The sequence below is a fragment of the Podarcis muralis genome, chromosome Z (assembly GCF_964188315.1).
Source record: "Podarcis muralis chromosome Z, rPodMur119.hap1.1, whole genome shotgun sequence".
Lineage (NCBI taxonomy): Eukaryota > Metazoa > Chordata > Lepidosauria > Squamata > Lacertidae > Podarcis > Podarcis muralis.
In genome coordinates, this window is record NC_135673.1 from 16710996 (window position 1) to 16735256 (window position 24261).

General features: G+C 44.0%; 1 protein-coding gene across 2 annotated transcripts in view; it reads right to left on the minus strand.

The window, feature by feature from the left end:
- Nucleotides 1–301: 301 nt before the first annotated feature.
- Nucleotides 302–24261, minus strand: part of CRAT (carnitine O-acetyltransferase) — a 29417-nt gene continuing 5457 nt past the window's right edge. For both annotated transcript variants that reach the window (XM_028716084.2, XM_028716083.2), the window contains exons 2-14: nucleotides 21444–21707; nucleotides 17464–17582; nucleotides 13641–13694; nucleotides 12055–12220; nucleotides 10727–10901; nucleotides 9542–9720; nucleotides 9032–9132; nucleotides 7397–7516; nucleotides 6800–6922; nucleotides 5721–5856; nucleotides 4477–4539; nucleotides 3500–3637; nucleotides 302–3230 (exon numbers count right to left, since the gene is read on the minus strand). In XM_028716084.2, coding sequence (XP_028571917.2) covers nucleotides 3015–3230; nucleotides 3500–3637; nucleotides 4477–4539; nucleotides 5721–5856; nucleotides 6800–6922; nucleotides 7397–7516; nucleotides 9032–9132; nucleotides 9542–9720; nucleotides 10727–10901; nucleotides 12055–12220; nucleotides 13641–13694; nucleotides 17464–17582; nucleotides 21444–21707 — 1854 coding nt within the window. In that variant the 3' untranslated portion in view covers nucleotides 302–3014. The remainder of the gene's footprint in view (nucleotides 3231–3499; nucleotides 3638–4476; nucleotides 4540–5720; nucleotides 5857–6799; nucleotides 6923–7396; nucleotides 7517–9031; nucleotides 9133–9541; nucleotides 9721–10726; nucleotides 10902–12054; nucleotides 12221–13640; nucleotides 13695–17463; nucleotides 17583–21443; nucleotides 21708–24261) is intronic.

Consider the following 24261-nt stretch of genomic DNA (forward strand, 5'->3'; position numbering starts at 1 on the left):
GCACCCTCCCTGTACACAGTGCATGTTTAAAAACACAGAAAAGGGTCAGTTTGAGGAACAGATCTGATACAATGGGGCAGAAGGCAAGTGAAAAAACCCAATGGTGAGAGGGGAATAGAGTGGCTGATGGTTCCTGGAAAGTGCTACTTCTGTCAGCCAGCACAGAGAGGAGGAAGCTAGCTTTCTTTGTGTCTAATAATGCACCTACAATCTAAGCATTTACAGTAATGTTTCACTTTTTTGCTAAGCACAAGGGAAGAAAACACACCATCTTCAGTACCAGTATGCAGAAACAAACAGCTTAAAATTTCAGTTTTAATTGGGTTAAGTTTACACACAATACCAGTGAGCGTTTTTAGGCCCATCCATACATATATTACAATTTACAAGCAGATCATGCAAACATTCATCAGAAGCATTATAAAATTACATGCACCAAAGATTCTGCAGTGCTTTGAGAAAGCACCTGTTCTAACATTCCAGTATGCTAGAAGCTGCTGCTGAACAGCTTGGGCAATGAAGATTTTATCTTTTTAATACCATAAATGATGGGAAACCAGCATACATTAAGTATTTTGGCAATTCAAAATGTAATTGTTTAGCTCTTGAGAGCTCAAAGTACATGTCGACAATCCTTAGAAATGAACAACCCATCAGGTAGGCCTGTACTAAGATTGCAGGGACATTCACGACTAAGGTAAGATTCAAACCCTAGACTTCTGTTCATGCTCTCTCCACTTTCAATAATTTTACATAGAACTCTGATGTATAAATATCAGGGTTGGTTTTTAAAAAAATATATATTTAACACCTGAATCTAGGCACTGTAAGCTTCAAAGATGTGATGAGGTTAAAACCATTAAAACCACAAACATACCAAATACAGTTTAAAATGGGGAAACACATGGCAACATGTAAACAGTCCTACATTAACACAATCTCCCTTTCTCCCTAGGAGTGGGCAATATAAGGCACTTGTAAAATGAGGATTTTCTTTAATCTCAACCTCCATAAAAGCCAGTGGCTAGTCCTCATGACTGCCAAGATGCCTCTTGAACACATGACAGCAGAAAATGGTATTCTATAAGGGAAACAACGCAGATCTCTTCGGCACAAATCCAATACAGACTTGAGTGGGCTTAAGCCTTTAAGAGCACGACTCTCTGCTGCTGCCTCTAATGTTTCTCTTCTCATGCCCAAAGTGATAGGAATTTATTCAGAACTTGGCATATGGCCTGTGTTTGGCCTTGCTATTTTGCCTTTAAAAACAGGGATGGGCAACCTGGAAGTGCCCCCCCCCCCAAGATGTTGGACTTTCAACTCCCATCACCCCTGGCCATGCTGTCCGAAAACACCCAAAGCGTGACAGGTTCCTCATGCCTGTTCTAAAAATCTTATCAAGGCAAAAAGTTTGGTGCCAATTCCACACCTGAGCCAGATTTGAGAGATCAAGGAACAACCACAAAAGTCATCTCAGCAATTACAAATTTAACATGTTTATTTTGGCATAAGCTTCCTAGACCACAGTTCAATCAGATGCAGGGGAAGACTGAACTGGCAAGAAGGCGCTTGCGGTTTGTGTGCAAATGGGTACATAATGCTCGCCAGTTTGCATCTTCTGCAGTTGAAATGGACCACAGTCCACAAAAATCTCTTATTATAATGAAACTTTTTTCGTCTCTAAGGTGCTACGAGTCATCTGGAAGGCCGCATGTTTCCCAGCCCTGAGCCATAGTATCAAGAGTTTCCAAAAAGAGAGAGGATAGAACAGGGTGGTTGGAGACACCCCCCCCCCCAGCAGATTCTTACTTCTAGCCAGGCCCCATCCTTTCTCCCCGACTACTTGACTTCTCACCAGTTTCTCATAGATTTTACCAAGACCCAGCAAATCCTTTAGACTGCTTGATCTTCGCATACTTCTGTGTCAGGTGGGGTGAGGTGTCGGCAATCTACAGTGAAAATGGCCAGAACACCTACTTCTTCAACAACGAAGAGTGCTTTATTATCAAACAATAAGATGGGTGGATCTGCAGGGGATAGGAACCTGTTACAGCAGGGGGTGCTCCCATCCTGATGGATTCCCAAAACACACAAGGATATTAAAAAACCCAAGCAAACACAAAACGGAGATCTGAGCTGTGGATGGGTGTTGAGGGTATAGAAAACAGATAAAGCTACACTGCAATGATCCCCTCTCCAAGCTAGCAGCAAAGTAGAAAGGCGACCATATTTCCTTGGTTTGAGAAGCCCACCTCCCCATCATAAAGCAAACCACCCCAAGCACACAGGATTGGCACAGAGCTGCCGGACCGAACCCAGGGGGCTGGACTGGATGATCCTTCCAACTATAATTCTATGAAGAGGCCATGAGGAAACGCAGCTGGTGACAGATCCAGAGGCGGCCTCAAGTTAATTTCAGTTACTTCTCAGTGTCTACAGCAGGGGTTGTCAACCTGGTCCCTGCCGCCCACTAGTGGGCATTTCACTAGTGGGCAGGATTCTAGGATACAAGCTGAATCCTCCTTTCATAGAGCACTGGTGGGCAGTAAGGCAGTAAGGAAATTTTACCATCAAGAAAGATGCATTAGTGCGCAGTAGGTAAAAAAAGGTTGACTACCGCTGGTCTACAGGGAAGCAGGAATTCCCTGCCTGCCCTCTGGACTTGTTTGAGGTGGGAAGCAGGCAGCCATTCCTATATTCTTGTTTTCACAGCAAAAACAAAACGCAGGTATGACAAGAAGAAAAACCTATCCCCCCCAATTCTGGGGAAGCAATAAGGCACTTCGTGATCACAGGATAAAGTCTGTCTGTTCCAAGCTCCTTTCAAAACAAAAACCAAACGTATTTTTATTTTAGCTTAGTTTGTTTGTTTTTTGGCCTAGCTGTCCTAGAACCACAAACAGGCCTCGCTCCATGGAGATCAGGGGTGTAAGACACTCCCTGCAGCTGAAGCCTTTGTGCAACTGTCTGGATTTTAGAGCCTCCAAGGCTTTAAACCACAACTCCCCCCACCTTTAAAGTTTAGACCTGGGGTTCGATTTGAGGAGCAGCTGCATGTCCAAGAGGGCCTTCTCTAGGTAATGTGCCATCCGGGCTGCATTCGTTTCAGCGCAACTGTTGAAGGCCGAGATGGCAAAGTTGATGTGTTCGTCCATGGGGTTGTAGCAGATCCCGTAGCCGTCTGGGACCACTGGGCCGAAACACATTACACAGTCAGTCTTCGCGGGGACCTACGGGGGGGAGGAGGATACGTATTCATTTGTATCAGTGGTCCCCAGGCTCTTTCAGGACACCACCCACTTGGTTCCACCAGACCGCCCTCCCAATAGAAAGCATTCAGAATAGCGGCTTGCACAACCCACGAAAGATGATAACACAGTAAAATTCAAAACAGTAACAATTAGCTGCACTTTTATTCAAAATCTAACTAAGGTTATTTAGTTTAATTCAACAAGTCCACATGTCCCCTCCTTGATTAGTCAGGTGAGCTGCTGTTTACCTGGCTGGTGGAGAGCTTGAAGTGCATGGCAACAGCGTATGCAGTATCCATAAACAGTTCGGGCATGCTGACAAGGTCCTCAATGGCCTGGAGCTTCAGCCCCAGGAGGTGGCGATCTATTGCGTCCCCTCTAATTGCCTAAAGGGTTGAAAGAAACGCATTGCAAAAAGCTACACCAACAAACAATGGGCAGCAATGCTCTCTCTGCAGCCAGATACAGCTATAGCACCCAATTTTTTATTTTATTTTATTTTACTGCACTGCATTTTTATTCCATACTTTCTCCAAGGAGCTTAAGGTAGTTCTCCCCCTCCTCGTTTAATTCCCACAACAATCTTGAGAGGTCACCTGAGGATCTTCATGGCCAAGTGGGGGAATTTGAACCCTGGTAAATACTTTAAATAGATTTTTGAAAAAGGGATAGTAAAACATCAGCATGTGGGGGCTATCTGGGCAAACAGATTTCCAGCAATTGGTGGAATTCAGGTGCCTTCCACGAGGTGGGTGCCACTGCAGAGAAGACTCTACCAGACAGATTTCTGCAGGACAGGCATGGCCACAAGGGCTTTCTCTGACAGTTAAAGTGGGCTAGTTGGTCTAAATTGGGGCAGGGGAGAAGGCTCTCTCCTGGATAACTTGGTACCATGTAGGGATTTGAAGGGAATCCAGTAAAAGTTCGTCCTGATCTGCACCAACCTCCTGAACAATGTGTGAATTGGTTTGGGTGTCCACTCAGCAATGGGCATATAGCTGGATCCTCACCCACCTTATGGATCACATAGGAGGTGGTCCAAGGGCTACCTCTTTTGTTGTTTTCTTGTTTTATGGAAGTAATTGCAAGCTCACTAGCAGGCAAGACTTCTGCTGTGACACACTGAAAACTCTTCCTTCTAGGCACCTATTGGAGCACCAGAGAATCTGCTCTGTATCAATGAAGGGTGGCTCATTAAGGCAAATGGGGCATTATAGGAACTTACCATGTCAGTGTAGGCACGATGAGCCTGGGTGGCTTGTCTCAGTAGTTCCACCTTCTCCAGGTCCTGAGGGAGGAATGAGAAAGCACAGCTGCCGAAAACTACTCCATTTCAACAGCCCACCTGCCTAACAAGAGTTCCAACTCTTTCATTTATTTTCCATTCTGCATTTGTAAGAACTCAATCTTCTATGGTGGCAGCACCTAAACTTTGGAACTCCCTGCCTACTGACATCAGGCAGGTGCCTCCACTGCACTCTTTTCGGTGCATGCTAAAAATATTTTTGTTTAGACACACCTACCAAGATATTTAGAGGGACGCAGGTGGCGCTGTGGGTTAAACCACAGAGCCTAGGACTTGCCGATCAGAAGGTCAGTGGTTTGAATCCCCGCGACGGGGTGAGTTCCCGTTGCTCAGTCCCTGCTCCTGCCAACCTAGCAGTTCGAAAGCACGTCAAAGTGCAAGTAGATAAATAGGTACCGCTCTGGCGGGAAGGTAAACGGTGTTTCCGTGCGCTGCTCTGGTTCGCCAGAAGCGGCTTAGTCATGCTGGCCACATGACCCGGAAGTTGTACGCCGGCTCCCTCTGCCAATAAAGCGAGATGAGTGCCGCAACCCCAGAGTCGGTCACGAATGGACCTAATGGTCAGGGGTCCCTTTACCAAGATACTTAGAAAGTCAATGCAAGTTTCAAACTGTTTTTAGTCTATTGTTATTTTAACTTTTTCAGAGTCTAAGATTATTGTTCATTTTTCTTACTGATAATTCTATTGTTTTATTATTTTTGGAAAACCACTTTGAAGGTTTTTATTTTTTAAACAAACAGAATGGATACCCACAGCAGAGGTGCACAAAAGGATTGAGGCTCGCAGAGTTTTCCTGTAAATTTGCTAGGGAGAACTCTGTGAGAACACTCTCCTTATGCCCTGACAGGAAGAGGGTGTATCTATTCATCCTTCTCCTTGCCTGGGCACACTCTCCTTTCTGCTCTTCTTCACTCTTCCACTCTTCTCCAGCAAAATGAGAACATCTGCTAGGGGAAGCTTGTTGAAAAAAAAGTATCTTAAATGGTTCCCAGAAAGAGCAGATAGTGGGAACCTGTCATGTATTGTCAGGAATTTCATTCCACAGAACAGGGGCAACCACACTGAAGGCCCTGCTCCAAGTTACTGCACAGCAAGCTTCTGAGGTCTTTTAAAGTAGCAGGAGAGCAAAGGAATAGGCAGCAAAGAAATCCGCTTTTCCCACCTGCTTGCCAGATTCATCCATGGCTTGCACAAACTTGAGAGAATCTACAGAGGCAGAACGGATCGTGTCTGTCCGGCCCAGGCGGAACATCCGGAGTGAGGCACTCTCATAGGTGGAACAGGCCTCCCCATACATCCTAGGAGGAGGTTGACAGAAAAGACAAGCAGAAGAAACAGCCAGCAGATCAGAAATGACTCTCTGAAGAACTTGAGAGAACGTACATCAGGTGAGCCCTGCTAGATCAGGCCGAAGGGGACCCATCTAGTTCCAGCATCCTATTCTCACAGTAGCCAGTCAGAGCGCGTCCTTTTACAGGTATTTTTGAATACCCCACAATTACTGGGGTCCCATTCATCTCCTTTGCTGGAAGTTCTCAAGAAGGTTTCAATTTGAGGCTTTTCAAATATCATTACTGCTTATTCTTGTGCCTTTCTTTTTGCAGGGGGCGAGGAGTGTCACAGAACCTTTAGGCCTCTGCAGCTGCCTGTCGCATCTCTGAATGAACCCCTGCTCCTTCCAAAGCAGTGCACCTTGCAGGGACACATGAGGCGAGTTCCTCCTAGAGAAGGGAACCCCTCATGAATCTAAAACTGAATGCCTTGGGGTGCGGGACCAAAGGATGCCTCAGAAATTGGGGAAACATTCCTCTGTGGAATTTGGAACCCGCTGGCTCTAGGCCAGGAAAGTAGCCCTCCAGTCCTCTTTCTCTGGCCCAGGCCACACCCAATGCCTTGCTTTGTGCTATCCAGGAGTTTTGAGTTGCCTGGAATGTGTCCTTGACATCTGATAACAGTCCTTGCTTACCTTGTTAGAGGATAATAAGTGCGTTACACTACACTACTACACTACACTAAGTACTACACTAAGGTAAAATTATCATTTGTTGCTCTGCCACTTTCCTCTGAGCATGTGGCCTCCTGGAAGGAATTCAGCCTTTGGGCTGAAAAATTTTCCCTAACCCTGGTTTTAGTATGTTCAGACTGCATAAACTGTCAAGCAGACCCCAGAAAGTTGTTGTGAATATTCTGATTGCTACTAGAAAGTAAAGTAGAGCACCTGTCCCCTTCCCTGTCACCTACCTGTAGTAGGCCAGCTGCAAAGCAATCTGGATAAAAGCATCTGGACTGATCTTTTCCGACTTGGGGAAATTCTTCCCAAACTGATGGAAGACAATTGCACTGATATCCAAGTCTTGCACCAGGCTGCAGAAGGACAGAGGAAGACATGCTTTCTTGAGATGTTTATCAATAGGCTAGAGAGCTAGATGTTTCTGCCAATATCCCTGCTGGTATCTCCATCAGCTACTGCTCCAGCTGACACCAAGGCTTCCTGCCTGCTACACATTTAACTCGAGAGGATTAGAAGACTGACTGGTCCTTTAAGAGACTGCAGATTACTTCTTTCTCCCCCACGTCTGTGCTACCGCATGCAACAGCAACAAAAAAGATAATTACTCTGAGCCCAGTGAAAAGATCTTCAAGATTCTAAACAGCCCCTCACAGGAACTAGAAACTTGATTCCCTCCTCTACATATTTGCTTTAAGAAAGTGGAAGCTGAGATAGCCAGTCTCCATCTTGTGTTGGCATAACTCTGGGGAAGTCTGACTTTTTCCTCTTGTTCATTCCTGAACCTGTCTCCTCTGGAAAACTCTTATTGTCCCCCATGGATAACTCACATGTTAAGGTTCTGTTTCGCTTTCTCGATATCATTCTTCACTTCTGGGGTGATGTTAAACCGGAGTTTCTTAGGCATCGGCAAGGGGACCATGGGAGATCTCACCAATTCTGGTTTCTTTCTACCAAAGAACAACCACCAAAGAGATATTAAGAACAGAAGGTGGTGTTTTCAGTTATGAACATCACATCCTATACAACACAGCAAAGAACGGGATCCTGGATGCATAAGGCCCTGCTTCATGTGCCTCCTCCAAGGGAGGCGTGGAATGTGGCAAAAAAGAACAAGGTCTTATCAGTGGTGGCTCCCTGGCTGAGCATTCCCTTCCCCTGTGAGGTGCACTTGGCACCATCAATACTAGGCACCAGGCAAAGATGGTCCTGTTTACCTATGCATTTAGGTTTTAATTGGGATTTTAATGGTATGACAATGGAAGGCAGGGGGAGAGAACAACATGTCTTGTTCATGCCCCTTACAACTTATAATATCCTGAAAATGGCATGGCTCCCTGGCACTCCATAAACAGAAGCACTGTTTTTATGCGTATGCTGCAACATTTTGCTGCAGGCCCATTTGTGGGAATAATGTTCATTCACCTTACAGGGTTGGTATAAGGCAGGGGTAGTGAACATCAGCCCAGGGGACTGAAGTGGTCCTCTGAAAACACCCCCTCAAGATCTAACAAATATAGAGAGTAATGGCTAAAAAAAGATTTTTTTAAAAAAATAATAATAAACACAGTGCTGGAGAGGGTGAAAAAGTTTAAACCTTTGCACCATGTCCAGAGGCCTAGTCATCTATTGAATGTATCCCCATCTACACACATGAGGAATGGGAGGCTATGCACAGTCTTGGTGGGTGTTCATACATGTAAGTTTGTACAGCAGGTCTCTTGCAGGCTTGTGGGGTGGCCAAAGCCACGGCTGGCATGAGGCCCCCAAACAATTGGCCACAAATGAATGCAGCCCTTGGGCCATAAATATATATATATATATACAACCCCTGCTATAAGAATTGCTATGAAGTAATATATGTGCATTATATAAAACGGTGGATCCCAAACTCCCCCCCGCCCACCATGGACCACTTGAAAACTGCTGAGAGTTTTTTTTCTGCCTACATACTAGATGCTGAATGATTTTTAATTGTATATTTATTGCTTCTTTGATTTCTTACACATCACAGTTTACTGCAATTTGAATTCCATAGAATTCCAAACTGTAAAGCAATGAGATACTGGTACAGTAAGCCCGCATCTGATACGCATTTAACTTGTGTGCATTCAGCTTTATGTGCTCGGCAATAAAAAAAATTAAGGGGGTAGAAAGTAGGTAGGCTATAAGCGCTTTTGGCTTCAGGTGAGATTCCTGGGACTGAATCTCACACATGTAAGTTAAGGGTGCAATAGCCAGAGTTAAAAATGAATATGAACACTTAATGTGATGCATGTGCCGTCTCCTGTCTTTGGCTAGAAATCCACAAGTATGCCATGGACCACCTGAATGCAGCTTGCAGACCACTGGGAACCCATGATATAAAAGATAAGTATTATCATGAACAATCCATCATGGGCACAGCCACTTACATTCCCAGGAGGAGAAAGGATCACATTCATAGAGAAACAACAGAGACTTACGTATAGTTCACAACATGATCTAGTAGGGCGACAATAGGGGGACCCTCCGAGGGAGCATGTTCGTACACCAAACCACAGGAGCCATCCTCAGCCACGATAAACTGCAAAGCAATTTTTGAGACAGTGAGAGAAGGGCTGCATGGGTGAACAAGCCGGAGATGAGGGTCAAGGAAGCTGATAATGGGGATCTTTTCTCATATTATGTTATGCCAACCTTTATTTATGCCATGATCTACAGTAATAAACTATAGAAAAAGTTCAGCCTGACACACATTGATAGATAGATGATAGATGATAGATAGATAGATAGATAGATAGATAGATAGATGATAGATAGATAGATATGGAAGGGGAGTGATTTAAGGGAAGAGTTGTCTCAGTGGTGGAACTTCATTCATCCCTGCTGTCTCCCTACAGTGAAGCTAAAAGAGTTTTAAACCTTCAGTGAAGGAATGAAACTGCTATAGGAACTAATTCTATTGCACTTTAGCCACACACCCCAGCACCCACCTGAAGCGTTTTATCAAACCAGCGGTTCCCACTGTTCCAGCGACTGCCCCCACCGTGCAACATCTGGGCAGCCACACGGCTCCTGTAGATATCGTCTGAGACACGGGGCATTGGTGCATCCAGGCAGACAGTGAAGATGCTCTTTTCAATTGAACGAACAGACTCTTTGTTGGTTTTGTCTGGAGAAAAAAGTCGGGGAGGATCAGAAATGGTGCAAAACATTTTACCACACATTTCTCCACGTGCATTCAATAACTGATTATAATTTTGCCTTAATATTTCTTTTTGCAAGTAAATTTCCCTAATACAATGCAATTCTGCATGCTTTTTTAAAATAATTTAAAAAACCAATAGAGCTCTTATTAGTGCACATTTTAGCGTATGCATTTTACAGTCCATCTCTTGGTAGTATCAGAGCTATTTTCAACTATTTTTATATATGGAATTGTTTTTAAATGTTTGTATCATTGGTTATATATGGAATTGTTTTTACATCTTTATGGTTGGGACTGTGTGTGTACACACGAACACACACACACACACACACACACACACACACACACTTTTCAACATAAAATACAAGAAAGAACAAACTAATCTAGGTTGGAATTGTTTTTATTCTGTTAATCCACCTGGGGACCCAATGGTGGTTAAGAAATTTATTGTATTTAAACAATTTATATACCATTTGACTACAAGAATCTCTACGTGGTTTACAAAAATACAATATAAAAATATAAATCTGTTGAAATGAAAAAAAATCTGAACCTCACTAAAAATGCCCATTGGAATAAAAAAAGCAGGGGTTGGAAGTTCAACAGAAGAGAGGGCCTGTCTAACCTTGACTGGAAGGGAGGTGCATAAAATTAGGTCCACAATACTAAATGCCCAGTTCCTGGTGATATTCACCCTGAATCTGAGCCATGGAGGACCACAAAAATATTTTATTGTCCACCTTATGCAGTTGGAGAACTGCATCAACAAACTCTGAGATGGACATGTTTTCAAGGATAACTGTATTTGGGCTTGCATACTGTTCTTGGAAGTGGGAAGGAGGCTGGGCCAAATTTCAACCTTCACCCCCACCTGCTAGGGAGGTACACTCCCCGTCCCCAGTCTGGCATCTCCTTCCACAAGGGTGAGGCAGCCAGTTCAATGGCACGGGTACCATTTCAAAAGACTGACCCTTGATGAGGTTATTGTAGGCCTTGGCCCAGCTGTTGCGATGGTTGGTGGTCAGGATCCCAATTGGCTCCTTGTTGGTTTGGAGGGATGTGTTCCAGATCTTCTCCAGCTGAATAAATATCTGGTCAGTCGTCAGGGGGCTGCCGTCGCTGCTGTAGACATCCAGCTCAAAGAACTGGGAAGAGGGGAGGAGAGGAGAGAGAGTCTGGTGCCTGGCACTCATATTTATCCATTCAAAGTAGAGCAAGTGAGGATCACACACATAAAATGCTGAACTCGGTCCATCAAATGGCTGACCCATTTCCCCCCTACACTTACACTTGAACTTGAGGACATCCAGTGAAGCTGAATATTGAAGGACAGATAAAAGGAAGTCCTTCACATAGTGCATACTCCCAAGAATCTGAAAGACCGCCTCCTTCCCTACAGACCCTCTTGGATGCTGAGATCAATAGAAGTGACCCTTTTGGTGGTTCCTCTGCACTTAAAGGCTTGGGGGTGTCAGTGCCCCAAGGAAGGGCCTTCTCTGTGGCAGCCCCTAAGCTGTGGAACTCCCTCTCATCAGAGGTGCACCTGGCACCTTCATTACACAGCTTCTGGCAAATGCTGGAATAAATATGCTTTTCTTTGCCCTGGCTTTTGACACTTGAAGTGTACAGTTTTAAGACCCACCTTATTTATGTGAAGGTGAGTTATTTTAAATTGTTTTTAATATTTTGTTTTAATGCTGTAACCTGGGACCTTAAGGTGAAGCGCAGAAGTAGTAAATAAATAAAGCTGCGCTATGGAATATTCTCCCACAGGAAGGTAGAGATGGCCACCAACTTGGATGGCTTTAAAGAGTAGACAAATTTGTTGCATATATCAATGGCTCCCAGTCACAGGTGGTTATTCAATGCCTCTATGGTTGGAGACAGCAATGCTGGGAACCACAGGAAGGGAGAGTGTTCCTCTTGTGCTTGAATCCTGCTACCGAGTTTCCCATAATGGGCATCATGTTGCCACTGCGAGAATGCTGAACTAGATGGGCCACTAGCCTCATTCATCAGGGCTCTTCTTGCATTCTTATTTTCATTATTGTTTTTGGAGTAGTAAAGTGCATCACAAAACTCAGATGTGTGCAGAAACTAGTAAGGGCATTCCAACCTGCTTATTAGGCTGCTTGTGTGAACTTACTTAAAAATGTGAACTAAACAAAACCCTCCAGCAACCCTATGCCTACCCCACCTTTATATAAAGATGGCACAGGGAATGTGAAGAAAAAAGGTGGCTACCCTGCATGTGGTCTAGTCCCGAAACTTCAGCTTAACTGAGAGCTGCCTGCATACCTGGAAGTTGTGGACTACAGTGATATGCGTTGAAGGCTTCTTTCCTTTTGCGTAATTCACAACAGAGTCCCGTTTGGGGCCGGGGATACGGCAGGAAGAGAGGATTTGGTAGTATTGGTTCATGCAGAGGGGTTTCCCACCCAGGTATTCAACAGGAAGTGTCTCACTGGTCAAGGAACAATGAAGAGAAAGAAGATTCAAAATTGTTGTTGTTGTTGATGATGATACACTGTCTGTCTGACTGGGTTGCCCCAGCCGCTCTGGTCTGCACAGCTTCCACCAAAATATCAAAACATAAATAACCTGAAACATTGAAAACCTCCCTGTACAAAGCTGCTGTTGGATGGCCTTCGTGGGAGGCTGTTTTATGGAGCCAGGCACAGTTCCACAATCAAACATTCAGTTTTGTCACAGGGATGGGGAACTCGGGTCAAGAAAAAAACATCACTATGGCTCTGTTCTTGAAATCAGGGCAATTGACTCAGGGAGGCCGTTTCAAATTTCAACAGATCAGACAAAGGTGTGTGTGTGTGTGTGTGTCTGCAGGAGTGTTCACATGTTACATTCAGCAAGTGTACAATCTGTGTCCACAAACAGTTGAGTTGTACACTACTATAGTTATTCACCTGTAACATTCAATGAGTGTACAATCTGTGTACACAAACATTTGAGCTGCACAATTCAACAAGTGTACCCTCTTTTGCACAAAAACCTGTACCTATGTGGAGACATTGTGTACCCATGTTCTGTGTAACATGCGAACAAGCCTTGGTGTGTATAAGACAGGCAGGGGGATTATTTATTGCATCCCCCCCCCCAATATTTTTCTCTAAGGCGCTCAAGGTGAACTACATGGTTCTTCCCCTCCTCATATAATTCCCACAACAACCTTGTGAGGGAGGTTAGGCTGAGAGCAGCAGCAAATTTAGGGCAGTGCAGGCAGGGTGCCAAGTCGAGGGGGCACAAAATCCGTAACTGAGAAGATCCATTTGGAGATGCCAAATTTTGCCCTCGCAAAGGGCACCGTGTTACAAAAGATTACCAAAGTCCACCCCCTCGCAAAGGGCACCACGTTACAAAAGATTACCAAAGTCCATCCGCTGCTGAGAGGCAGTGACTGGCCCAAGGCCACATCCAGTGAGCTTCATGGCTGAGGGAGGATTTGAATACTCCTGATACATTCAGAATTAAGTCTTGCCTGTAGTCAATTAGATTAAGACTAAAACCCTAACAGAGCTGAAATACGTACTACTGAAAATAACAGTGTATTGCTATCCTGTTTTCTTTTGTTGTTTACTCTCATGCAGGAGTTTGAATTGTGGGGCAGAGATCTGCCCTTTTGTACCTAAGCATCACGCATACAGATACTGCAATACAAACATATATTTATTTAAAACACAGTGACCCAGCGCTCTTCAGCCAAAAAACAGCTCCCAGGGTGGCTGATGGCGATTAGTTATAAGACAGCCTCTGCCCTCAGACTTACAATCTCAAGGGCACAGAAGGAAAGGAAAAGGAGAGGAGGGAGGGATGGGGGGGGGGAGTGAACCACTGGGAGGGTGGGTGGGAAAGAAGAGGCAACTCACTTGTCAATCATGGTTTTGAAGTCCAAAGCCCCCTCGATCAGCTTCGCAGCAAACCTGCAAAAACCAGAAAGCAGTGGGGAAATGGAGATGTAACACAGATTAAACAGCAGGAGTGCAAGAGCTCTTACCTTATGCAGATCCTCAGCCAGCGTCCTTATACTTAAAAACACCTGGGATCCCAGTCCAGTTTATACATTCCATAGAATCACACAATAAAACTGTCCCATTTTTCAGGTCCTGCTGGGTGGGTGTGCCAGCTGCATGTCTGAACGCAGCTGCATGATGGTCAGTCGGGATGGAGTGACACAACTCCCCACATGTAAGAATCATAGAATCATAGAGTTGGAATAGACCACAAGGGCCATCGAGTCCAACCCCCTGCCAAGCAGGAAACACCATCAGAGCACTCCTGACATATGGTTGTCAAGCCTCTGCTTAAAGACCTCCAAAGAAGGAGACTCCACCACACTCCTTGGCAGCAAATCCCACTGTCGAACAGCTCTTACTGTCAGGAAGTTCTTCCTAATGTTTAGGTGGAATCTTCTTTCTTGTAGTTTGGATCCATTGCTCCATGTCCGCTTCTCTGGAGCAGCAGAAAACAACCTTTCTCCCTCCTCCATATGACATCCTTTTATATATTTGAACATGGCTATCATATCACCCCTTAACCTCCTCTTCTCCAGGCTAAACATGCCCAGCTCCCTTAGCCGTTCCTCATAAGGCATCGTTTCCAGGCCTTTGACCATTTTGGTTGCCCTCCTCTGGAGGGCTGTTCGACAATGGAGCAGATTCCCAAGAGAGGTGGTGCACTCTCCTTCCTTGGAGGATTTTAAGCAGGGGTTGAACGGCTATCTGTATGTTGCAGCTGAGAGTCCTGCATTGCTGGGAGTTGAACTAGATGACCCTCAGGGTCTCTTCTAACTCTACAATTCTGTGATTCTATGTAAAAACCCAGCATGGTTCAGTTTAGATTTCTTTCTGATCAAAATGCACCTCCCCCCCAAATGCACACGTGTGTGTGCGCGCACACACACACACACCATGGTTTCCCCTCTGAATTGCTACAATGAAATAACATTTAAAGAAAAGAAAAAATCCAAGGAGCCTTATCTGAGAGGATCTACAAAAATGCAGGGCAATTATCTTAACAGATAAAACTATTGCTCTTCAGCAAAAGAGACAGCTTTAAAAAGCTATCAACAGATTTACTAAGAGTTTGAATCCATTTATTTTTTATTAGAATATAAGATATAGGTACAAAAAACAGAGAACAGGAGCCATTTTCAGCCAGGGGGCCACATTCTGCCATGGGTTACCTTCCAGGGGCCACATGCTGGGGGTGGGTGAAGCAAGAGAAGAAAGTGGGCAGTGCAACAGATGTGACTGTTCCCCCCCCCAGGAGACTATGTTCTAGCCACAATAAAGTCAGAAGGCTATATCCAACACCATACTTAGATTAGACCCACAAAAGTTGACAGAAATTAATTTGCATGTGCCTACCACAAATGAAATGTAGCTGAACCCAACCCAGAATACATACACAACCCAGAATACACACACAAACACATCCCTTCACCCTCCATCCAGGAATAAGAGAGGCATTGTCACAGTTCTGCAACACATTTCAGGTAAGCAGCTGTACTCAAGGGGAGTGTGGAGGAGAGAGTAGCAGCCTGGAGGGGGAGGTGTGGCTGAGGGGGAGTCTCAAGGGCCTGACAAAGAGATTCGGAGGGCCAAATTTGGCCTCCAGCCCAGATGTTTGCCACACCTGGTTTTAGGACTATCAACTGCCTTCACTGACGCAATCAAAAGCAGCAACATCCACAGCCACCTGGGTTACCTCAATAACCTGCTGAATTGCAACACCTGTCCTGCAGGTGGAAAGAGTTCTGAACTAGCAAAAAAAATCACCACTGAACTCAGCCAGGACTTACTTACAAGCAGAAAGGCCTAAGATTGAGAGGTCAAGCTTTACTTACTTTCAAATAAACACAATATGCCATTTGGGCTAAACATCCACAGATTTATTTATTTTTTAAAGTATCACTGCTCCTCTCTTCATTAATTTATTTGGGATTGAGCATCAGGGTTCAGTACGTTCTGGGGCTGAACCCTGGGGGCAGATTTACCCAGGACAGGCAGCCTTAGACACTGGAGTGTCAACACAAAGAGGCAGAGGATCTTTTATTCCACTGGTCCTTGCTCTTTTCTCTGATTGGGCAGTATTTATAAACACAGCAGGAGAAAAGATGAAAGGTGAACAGAGGCTGATGGGGGAAGTGTGGGAAAGGTGATCCTGTACAAAGGTCAAGGCGTACTTACAGGGAAAGGACAACACAGATCCCTGGGGCAAAGGTGCAATTAAATATATATTCCATCCTGCTACACCCAGAGAAGCTGCCCTGTTGCATTTCATTCCAGTCTCACCTTTGGTTAATTGCTCCCGCACTTTCATGTACACCCTGAGACATTCCACCTCCGCAGACTGTGAGCTCAGGTTTCCCTTCCCCTTGACACCGAATCTGCAAAGTTAAGTCTGTGCACCCAGCCCCAAAAAGTGTGATAGTGTGTGCCAAAAATAAAAAAGGAAATGAGTGTGTGTGTGTCTGTGTGCACATGCATAGGGGAACATTGATACGGGATTGCAAAGCAGCTGGACGGGGGTGTATGCGATATTTAAAGTGCATTGTGTTATACCCGGAACTGCCTTTAAAGACAGTTCAGAAACTTCAGCTGGTGCATAATTCAGTTGCCAGGTTGCTCACCAGGGCAGGATGTTTTGAGCATACAACACCAATCCTGACCTGGCTGCACTGGCTACCAATTAGTTTTCAGGCCCAAGTGCTGGTTTTGACCTATAAAGCCTCATGTGGTTCAGGACCCCAATACCTTACAGACTATGTCTCCCCATATGAATTGACCCAGTCCTTGTAACTGTCATCTGAGACCCTTCTTTGTATGCCTCCTCCATAGGAGGCTCACCTGGCGCCATCGTTATATATCTTCAGCTGCCAGGCAAAATCACTGCTTTTTAACTAGGCCTTTTGCTGTTAACTACCTATGTCCTTTTAGAGTGCAAGGAGTGGTTTTTAATGTATTTCCCCCACTACCCACCCATCCTGGTTTTAATGTATGTATGTGGTAGATTTTTCTGGTATGTCGCTTTGAGCGGCCTGTGTTGGCAGACGCTGGAACAGAGCAACAGGACCTCACCCCATCGCAGGGATTTGAACCGCCGACCTTCTAATTGGCAAGCCCAAGAGGCTCAGTGGTTTAGACCACAGTGCCACCCATGTCCCACCTCTGGAGTGTACCTGCTTTCCGCAGACAAGCTGATTATCCTCCATAAAGCTTCATCCTAACAACGCTCAGCATCCTGAACAAACCAGTTTCCAGGATTCCTTGGGCGAAACTACAACTGTTTAAAGTGGTAGGATACAGCTTCAAATGTATGGTGCAGAGGGTTCTTGGTTAAAGATAGGCACAGTGTTGGCTTCCAGATTTTGAGCTGAGGCCACATTAAGGAAGAGACCTGCTGAGTAAACCACAGAATCATAGAACTGTAGAGTTCGAAGGGATCCAAAGGGTCATCTAGGTGAAGCCCTTGCAATATAGGAATCCCAGCTAAAATCACAGGTATCCCAGCCCAAAATTCTGTGTTTGCCAACCAGCATCTTTCAGGAAGCCCGAAAGCAGGGCATGGAGCCACCGTTACCTTTCAGTAGCTGGTATTCTGTGATAAGAGTTCACAATGCATAATTAAATCAGCATCCTATTTTCAAACACATTTTGGAACCTGAACCTCCAATGTGGTCACAATTACCTTAGCTGCCCTTGCCGATCCAGAAAATCCTGTTTGGGCAAAACTACTCCAGGACTGGAATGTACCACCACAGGCAGCCGATACTCTAGATATGCGGTTTTCAGCCACCAGTCAGAAAGCTGCGATGAGAACAGAAAAGGTATCATTAGCCCAATGCCATTTGGGAGTAGGGTGTTTCACTCAACGTGTTGTTATCAATGCATGGGTGGGAATTGTTGCTGGCTAGCCCCACCCTGCCATAGTGTGCCCCAGATGGCCAAACCCCCAGGGGTTGGGGCTAGCTGGCACCGCTCCACTTCCCTTGATACCCTGTGTGAACAAGACTTTTGGAGAGGGCAAGGATCCTTATAAGCTTGAATACTGGCTACAGGCTAATCCAGCTGCAGAATGGAAAATAGAACAGGCAGGTTTTTCCACACTAGATGGACCTCGGTCCTCAACCCAGAAGCCCAGAATGTTTTGCCTGAACTGAAAAGGATAAGAATGTCTTTTCTAAGTATAACACAGTTTTTATGTCTTTACTGAGTTTTTCTAGTATTTAGATTGCTACTGGTGGGGGAGGGGTTCATTCCTTTAGAGTTCTACTTAAAAATTTTTATTAGTGTTCTAAGAGAACTGGCAATGTCTTTTTTTTTTTTGCCAATTCCTGACATTTTGCTTGTGTTTCACACACATGTAGACATACACAAACACACACATTATGAGAAAAAGAATATGACGGAAGGGTGGACAACTTACAGAAATTTATTAAAACAAGAGGGAGGAGAGTATAAATTAAAACAATTTAAGGAATTATCAAGGAAATTAACAGCATGGTTACAATATCATCATTTGAATGAAGTATTTAAGGAAGATAGGATACAAGGGTTTGGGGAACAAAGATCACAACTGGAGAGAGACCAAAGATCACAACTGAAATGAAATGTAAAAGTGTTGTCTAAAATGTATAAAATATTATTGGAATGGGAGACAAATGACGAGGAAGTAAAATCCTCAATGATGCACTGGGTAAAAGATATCAGTCATAATATAGACATGGAAGCGTGGGAACGATTGTGGAATATGGATATAAAATTTACAGCATGTTATAGTATGAGAGAAAATGATATGAAAATGATATATCGTTGGTATCTAACTAGTGGCAGAGGAACGGGGGTGCAGTCCACCACAGGTGTCATCACTGAGGGGTGTGTGTGACAAAATGAGATTTTTTAAATTTTTTTTAAAAAATAGGGCTCACAAAACTTTTTAGGAGTGATGTGGTGACTTAGGCACCTGCAGGTTCCATGCTGCGTGGGACTTGCGTCTGCCTACAGTGGTACCTCGGGTTAAGAACTTAATTCGTTCTGGAGGTCTGTTCTTAACCTGAAACTGTTCTTAACCTGAGGTACCACTTTAGCTAATGGGGCCTCCTGCTGCCATCCTGTTCTCATCCTGAAGCAAAGTTCTTAACCCAAGTTACTATTTCTGGGTTAGCGGAGTCTGTAACCTGAAGAGTATGTAACCTGAAGCGTCTGTAACCCGAGCTACTGCCTCTCCCTCAGCTGCCCTACAGCTGAGGGGGAAGTGTCGGAGAGGTCCCAAGCGTCGGAGAGGCTCGCCCAGCCCCATGGGCAGATTGCCCTGCCCCTGGCTTCAGGACACCGCCCCCGCACCAGACACCTGAGTGGCTAGCAATGCCGCTGTATCTAACACTGAGTAAACTGACAAAAATGTATAAATCTAAAACAAACAAGTGTTGGAAATGTAAAGAGAAAGAAGGTTATTTTTATCATATGTGGTGGACTTGTAAGGTTAAAGCTTACTGGGAAATGATATATAATGAATTGAAAATGATGTTTAAAGTAACCTTTGTATAACCCCCCCCCCCCCGAAGCTTTTCTCTTGGGAATTATAGGGACAGAATTACCTAAACTGTATAGAAATTAATTTATGTATGCGACTACAGCAGCAAGAATGCTACTTGCCCCAAAATGGAAAGAAGCAGAAGTCCCAGCAAAGGAAGAATGGATACAAAAACTTATGGAATATGCAGAAATGGTGAAACTTAAGAAATCAAGATAACAAACATTTTATAAAAGAATGGAAATGGTTTATTGAATATTTACAGATAAATTGGCAGGATTATTGTAAACATTGGCAGGATTATTGTAATAACCTGCAGTTTCATACGAGTATATATTTAAAGTAGATAATTAAATGAGCAAATTAAATGAATTTGGATATGCAGAAGATATTAAAAAATAAATTAAAGGAACTGCAGAAAGAGGGGGAAGTCAAACCATGAAATGTTAAAATGATTGTAAAACTAATGAAATGAATAAATTTGAAAAGTATAAATAAAAACTTTTAAAAAGACAGAATGGGTGGAGAGGAAGAACAGGGGATGATGACATATTAGGGTATAGAAGATGAAGATGTGAAGACCTGCGGGGTGGAGGAGAGAACCCAGAAAAAATGCAGGGTGGAGAAAATACTGTCCCTTTCTGCCTATTTTGCCTTTCCCCTTGAAAAATGGTTTCTAGTTGTTTTCAAAGACCAGGGTGGGGAGGGGATCAAAAAATTTGTGTGTATGGCGGGTGGAGGTGATTCCCCCACCCAATTTTCCAGTTTTTTTCTTGGCTTTCACATCTTACCAGCAGAGCCAGCGGGGGTGCTCATTAGGTTCTAATGCAATTTGCATAACTTCATTTCAAACTGGACAAGGGTGCTGTATACCTTAACAACTCTAGCCATGGTCGATCCCCCACCCCCATTTCCCCCTCCTTATAAGAACATAAGATAATGGATCAGGCCAGTGGCCCATCTAGTCCAGCATCCTGTTCTCTCAGTGGTGGAAAAGACACCCCAAAGGGAAGTCCATAAGCAGGACTTGAATACAAGAGCAACACTCTCCCCACTTGTGATTCCTAACAACTTGCACTCAGAAGCATTGCTGCCTCTTTGGAGGCAGAGCATAGTTGGCATTCAAATAAAATGATTGAATGTTTGTTTGATTGATTGATCATGGCTGGCAGTGATTGATAGCCTTATATTACATGAACCAGTCCAATCCTCTTTTAAAGCCATCCAAGTTGGTAGCTTACATTGGCTCCCAGTACATTGAAAGACCTAATTGGCTCCCAGTACTGTTTCCGAGCACAATGCAAAGTGTTGGTGCTGACCTTTAAAGCCCTAAACGGTCTCGATCCTGTATACCTGAAGGAGCGTCTCCACCCCCATCGTTCTGCCTGGACACTGAGGTCCAGCACCGAGAGCCTTCTGGTGATTCCCTCACTGTGAGAAGTGAGGTTACAGGGAACCAGGCAGAGGGCCTTCTTGGTAGTGGCGCCTGCCCCGAGGAACACCCTCCCATCAGATGTCAAGGAAATAAACAACTGACTTTTAGAAGACATCTGAAGGCAGCCTTGTTTAGGGAAGTTTTTAATGTTTGATGATTTATTGTGTTTTTAATGTACTGTTGGAAGCAACCCAGAGTGGCTGAAGAGGCCCGGCCAGATGGGCAGGGTATAAATAATTTATTATTATTATTATTATTATTATTATTATTATTATTATTATTATTATTATTGCCATCACTGCCTCTTTTGGGAGTTCCAAAGTTTAACCTTGCACTGTGTGAATAAGAATATTCTCTTTTCTGTCCTGCATACTTCCATCATTAAACTTCACTGGATGTCACAACTTATAGTATCATGAAAACTTGTCTCTACCTACTTTCTCTGGCTAATTAAACAATCAATGGCCTTTTAAACTGCGTGTGTGTGTGTGTGTGTGTTTGCTTATTATGTTACGCATTTTTCTGTTTTTATATTGTAAACCACCCCTTGATCCTTGGATCAAGGGCGGTCTAATTTTTTTTAGTAATTTCAATAATAAAAACAACAACTGCCTTTCCCAGATGAAAAAGGGACCACATGACAGCTTTAACACCTTCACAGCTGCTACAGCAGTTCTGACCTCCTCCAACCGTGACCTACCCAGTTCTCATGTTTCCGGGCTCTTCTCTCCAGTCCTTTCTGTAGCCTCTCCCCAACACCGCCTTGTTTTAGAAAATCCTGCACCAGCTCCCTGGTGTGGCTGAGTTCCTCCTCACTGATGATGGGCTGGAGCGCAGACAAGTAGCGGTCCAACGTCTGCTGGAGAGGCGGGATGGGGAGGCATGGCAAGCTCTCCTGGTGGGCGAGGTACCTGCCCGGAAGTTTCCTCAGTGCCACCGGCCTCAGCAAACCTGATGGCTTTGCCTGAAAATCCGCAGAGAAAAAAAAACATATGGTCACTTACTTTATAGCAGAAGAGGAAGCACCTGCCTCCCTCTCCAAATGCACCCATTTCACAGGCCTCACTGAGGTGGTCCAACTTTGTACTTCAAGACAGGGCTCACTAAAGAGTGGTTCACCATACTCTGTCCCTAAATAATGGGGGGTAGGAATGGTTTATTACCCTCTCAGTAAATATTGCCTGACTAAACAGAGACATGATGCAACATAATCCAAAACCTTTGGCCAAGAGGCATTTTCACTGGATAATTTGCCATCAGAGACCAGAGGCAGATCTTTCTGTATATGTGCAAGGAAACTGAGCAAGATCATTTCATTGAAGCCCAAGGGTGCATTCCAGTGCAAGCTTATTTGGAAGCTAGTTCAACAGAATAAGCTGGGACTTGCTTCACAGTTAAGGATCAGGGAGGTTAGTTACTGGGCAAAACAGGGTTTCAGACTCTGGGAAACACGCAGTAATGCATAGCATGTGTAAGGACACCAGAAGAGCCCCGCAGCTGAATCAGGCCTCCAAAGCCCAAATAGTCCTGCCTCCTATTCTCATAGTGCCCAACCAGTAGCAGGACCTAAAGACAACAGCAACACTCTCCCCAACTGGGATTCCCAGCAAATGCTATTCAGAGGCATATGGTCTCCCACAGTGGAGATAGGACATCTTGCCCTTAGTAATGCTAAACCTCAGTTTTCTTCACATTCCTCTCTTTTATACAGTAGTGTTTAACTCTGGGCCTGAAAGGAGGTCATGTATCACTTTTAAGAGATTAGAAGTGTAGACCATTGTGACTACTCGCATGTTTCAGTGGTGCTTTACAATTTAACCTATCTTTATTTATAAAAAATACGTATACAGCACAATTTCATTAGAACAAAAATCAAAGCAGTACACAATAGATATATGCACAAGAAATGTTTTTTAAAATCATAGATCACCAGTTAACTGTAACAGACTTGTCACTTTGTCTCTCTCTCTCTCTCATTTTTATTAACTTTTCTGTTTTACAATTTAAAATACTCATTCAAACATCCTTAACTGTTATGTACTAAACTTGGATCCTAGATCAATAGGCAAGTAGGATCCTAGAATGCAACAACTGATTGGCCTGCAGGAAAAGACCAATCAGGCTCCAGGAGGGAAGCAGAATCAGCCAATCAGACGGGACTCATTGTGTAAATAATGTATATAAAAGCCTGAGGTTTGGGGGGCAATTCAATGACTGTTTTACAAGCTGCAATAAAGAGCATGAAATTACTACAGGACTCAGAGTATATTTCATTAACATATCAATGACTTCCCTTCTTCTCTTTCCATGGTTCATTTTGCATATCATAAATCTCTGCATATTTTACAAAAACTAAACCATTCAGTATTCCATTACTGCATCCATCAAAACCTATTTACACTGTTGAATTTATCTTAATGCTGCCAACGTTTTCAGGTGCACACTCCCGCCCATATATTCAATAAACCTTTTCCAATCTTCTCTAAATGTATGTTCTTCTTGTTCTCTTATTCTGTATGTTACGTCTGCAAGCTGCACATATTCTATTAGCTTAAGTTGCCATTCTTTAGTTGGGACCTCACTCGTTTTCCATTTTTGGGCTAACAAAACATGGGCCACAGCAGTAGCATACATAAATAACCTTTTTTGACACCTGGGAATTTCAGTCAGAATTATCCCCAACAAAAAGTACTCTGGGGGGTTGTTGTTGTTGTTGTTGTTGTTGTTGTTTTTAAAGGACTTTAAAACTTTTTTTTCCAATTCATTATGGATTATTGCCCAATACTTTTTTACCCTTTTACAAGTCCACCACATATGAAGGAACGTTCCCTCAACCTCTTTGCATCTCCAGCACTTATCTGACTCAGTCTTATACATCTTAGCAAGCCTACTTGGAGTTAAATACCATCTGTAAATCATTTTCAAGTACAGTGGTACCTCGCAAGACGAATGCCTCGCAAGACGGAAAACTCGCTAGACGAAAGGGTTTTTTGTTTTTTGAGCTGCTTCGCAAGACGATTTTCCCTATGGGCTTGCTTCGCAAGACGGAAACGTCTTGCAAGTTTGCTTCCTTTTTCTTAACACCGTTAATACAGTTGTGACTTGACTTCGAGGAGCAACTCATAGCGCGCGGTGTGGTAGCCTTTTTTGAGGTTTTTGAAGACTTTGGTGGTTTTTGAAGCTTTTCCAAAACTTTTCCGACACCGTGCTTTGCAAGACGGAAAAAATCGCAAGGCGACAAAACTCGCGGAACGAATTAATTTCGTCTTGCGAGGCACCACTGTAGTTCTCCTTCAAAGAATAACATGCTGTAAACTTCAAATAGCTTTTTCTAAGTTTTTCTCAGAGGTTAAAATCTACCGTATTTTTCGCTCTATAGGACGCACCAGACCATAGGACGCACCAGACCATAGGAGGGGGAGAACAGGAAAAAAAATATTCTCCCCCTCTCTCCTCAGCGCCCCTTCAGCGAAGCGGAAGGAGAAATGGAGCCCCTTCCATTTCTCCTCCCGCTTCAC